The sequence below is a fragment of the Babylonia areolata genome, chromosome 14, assembly GCF_041734735.1.
Source record: "Babylonia areolata isolate BAREFJ2019XMU chromosome 14, ASM4173473v1, whole genome shotgun sequence".
NCBI lineage: Eukaryota > Metazoa > Mollusca > Gastropoda > Neogastropoda > Buccinidae > Babylonia > Babylonia areolata.
The window spans coordinates 22873557-22876056 of NC_134889.1; the positions used below are offsets into that span (position 1 = coordinate 22873557).

The 2500-nt window shown below is 42.2% G+C and overlaps 1 protein-coding gene across 1 annotated transcript in view; it reads left to right on the plus strand.

The window, feature by feature from the left end:
• Positions 1-2127, plus strand: part of LOC143289923 (uncharacterized) — a 6344-nt gene extending 4217 nt beyond the window's left edge. The window contains exon 4 of the mRNA XM_076599167.1: positions 829-2127. Coding sequence (XP_076455282.1) covers positions 829-1280 — 452 coding nt within the window. The 3' untranslated portion in view covers positions 1281-2127. The remainder of the gene's footprint in view (positions 1-828) is intronic.
• Positions 2128-2500: the final 373 nt, after the last annotated feature.

A 2500-nucleotide genomic window follows, 5' to 3' on the forward strand; every position in this document is an offset into this window, starting at 1 on the left:
TATGCTCTGTCTGCATGGTCGTCATACAAAAACCCAGTATGGGGATGGTATGCAATAAAAATCAACATTTGTGACTTTCACACATGCAGAGTGTGATAAATACTTAATTTCAAACAGTAAATTTTCTTTCTGATTATATACATATACAATCATTAAGATGGCCACTAACTTGCCTGTAAAAAAGCAATATCCCTTTCCTCAATAATGTTTATACGTACTTGTGGGTTGTTGTTGTTTTTTTTATCGCGCATGCACATGTGTGAGCATACTTGCGTTTGTGCATGTGTGTTTGTGCATGTGTGTGTGTGTGTGTTTGCGTATGTATGCTTACCTGTTGGCACGCAACGTACGCACGTATGCCTTATTTTTACATAATTGCGCACGCGTGTTTTTGTGTGAGCGTACGTGCGTGCGTTTGTGTTTGCGCGTATGTATGTGCGTGTGTATATGTGTGTGCTTACCTGCTTGCACGCCAACACATGCCCATACGCCTTACTATCTGTTGCGTACACACTGTGCTGACCAAAGTAACAGCATGAACTGCACACTCTAGCCACACCATCAGCTGGGTTCATGTGCCAAGTGCACACCTTCATCACCAAGACAGAAAGTAATCACGAAACGGTCCCTTGGTGTTCCATTGGAGCAAGTCAGTGATCATCGTCAGGATGTGACAGAGGGTGAGAGCAGGACCAACAGGGATTGATAAACTAACATGGTATCCTCTTGAAGTTTCTTTACGTGGCTAGATTACTCCTCACCGTGACATTAAAGAATAACAAAAATGTACAGAAATTCATTCTGAAGTTTTAATAATGTTGGTTACAGGGGTTGCTGGGGGGTCATGGTATGATCACATTGGAGGATCCTCTGACTACGTGTGTCTGGTGATGGACCCCCAGATGGACAACACGACTGTGCCATCACGTTATAGCTACCTGTCTGGAGTGGAATATATGCATGACAAAGGGCATCAAAACCAGGACGCTGTGTGCTCAGTGTGCCGGGCTCCTCAGTCCACCACACTCATGATTCCCGCAACCCACACCTGTCCTGCTGGGTGGACCTCACAGTACAGGGGACACCTCATGACAGACCGATCGGGTCGCAAAGGAAGAACGGAATACACATGTCTGGATGAGGTCACAGAAAACCGTCCTGGTGGACATGAAAGCAAATATGGCGCATTTTTTTATCACGTTGTCACTAAATGTGGTAGTCTCCCCTGCCCACCTTATGTCCCCGACAAAGTGGTAACCTGTGTGGTCTGCTCTAAGTAAGCTGTCAACCACTTTGTGTCAACGTTGCACTTATACCACTTATACCATTTATACCGCTGTGTTGCACTTTTCACTTTTCTCCACAGTGGTGTGAGACAGTCTGCTGTACAATCCTTGTGTACAGTGTCAGTCAGGGAAGGGTACGTCCCTCCTGGCCGCTCAGCATGTTTTAGTTTCCTATGCACTGTCTGTTTTCTTTGGGAATTGATATTGTTTTGCAAATTGTTGAAAAAAAACAAACATGCATTCTGTTTGTCTATCTGTTTCTTTCTCTGTTTATGTCTGTCCATCTGTCTGTCTGTCTGTCTGTCCCTCACTCCTTTTTCTCTGTCCCCCCCACCTACACCACCAACCCCCCCACCCCACCCCCCTTCCTCGTTCTCCCCACTGTCTTTATCTTTCAGGTTTCTTTCGGACAAAACGATATAAACAGTCATTTCTGTTCAAGGTGTATTTCTTGTTGTCATACGATAGTCATTTCTGTTCAAATTGTATTTCTTGTTGTCAAACGATATAAACAGTCATTTCTGTTCAAGTTGTATTTCTTGTTGTCAAACGATAGTCATTTCTGTTCAAGGTGTATTTCTTGTTGTCAAACAATATAAAGTCATTTCTGTACAAGTTGTATTTCTTGTTGTCAAACGATAGTCATTTCTGTTCAAGTTGTATTTTTTGTTGTCACACAATATAAACAGTCATTTCTGTTCAAGTAGTATTTCTTGTTCTCAAACGATATAAACAGTCATTAGAGTTCAAGTTGTATTTCTTGTTGTCAAGCACTAACGTTGCTGTTGTACGTAATTTATCTCTGTATTTGTACAAGGCATTAAAGATAAGAGAACAGGCATTTTAAACTGTCTTGTAATCAGATTTATTAATTACTTTTGCTTCAGTCATTTTTGTTCTTTAAACTTCATGTAGCTTTTGTGTGAGAGAGAGAGAGAGAGAGAGAGAGAGAGAGATCTTCAGTTTAACGTCTATTCACTAGAAGTGAATTGATAGACTCAATGCAAATGTCTGGAACAGAAGAGGCATTAGTCTTGAGACCAATTAGTCTTGAGAGGCATTAGTCTTGAGACCAAGCTAAAGGTCTACAGAGCAGTAGTTCTCCCCACACTACTGTACGCCTGCGAAACTTGGACAGTGTACCAACGACATGCCAAGAAGCTGAACCACTTCCACACAACATGCCTCAGGAAGCTACTGAACATCAAGTGGCA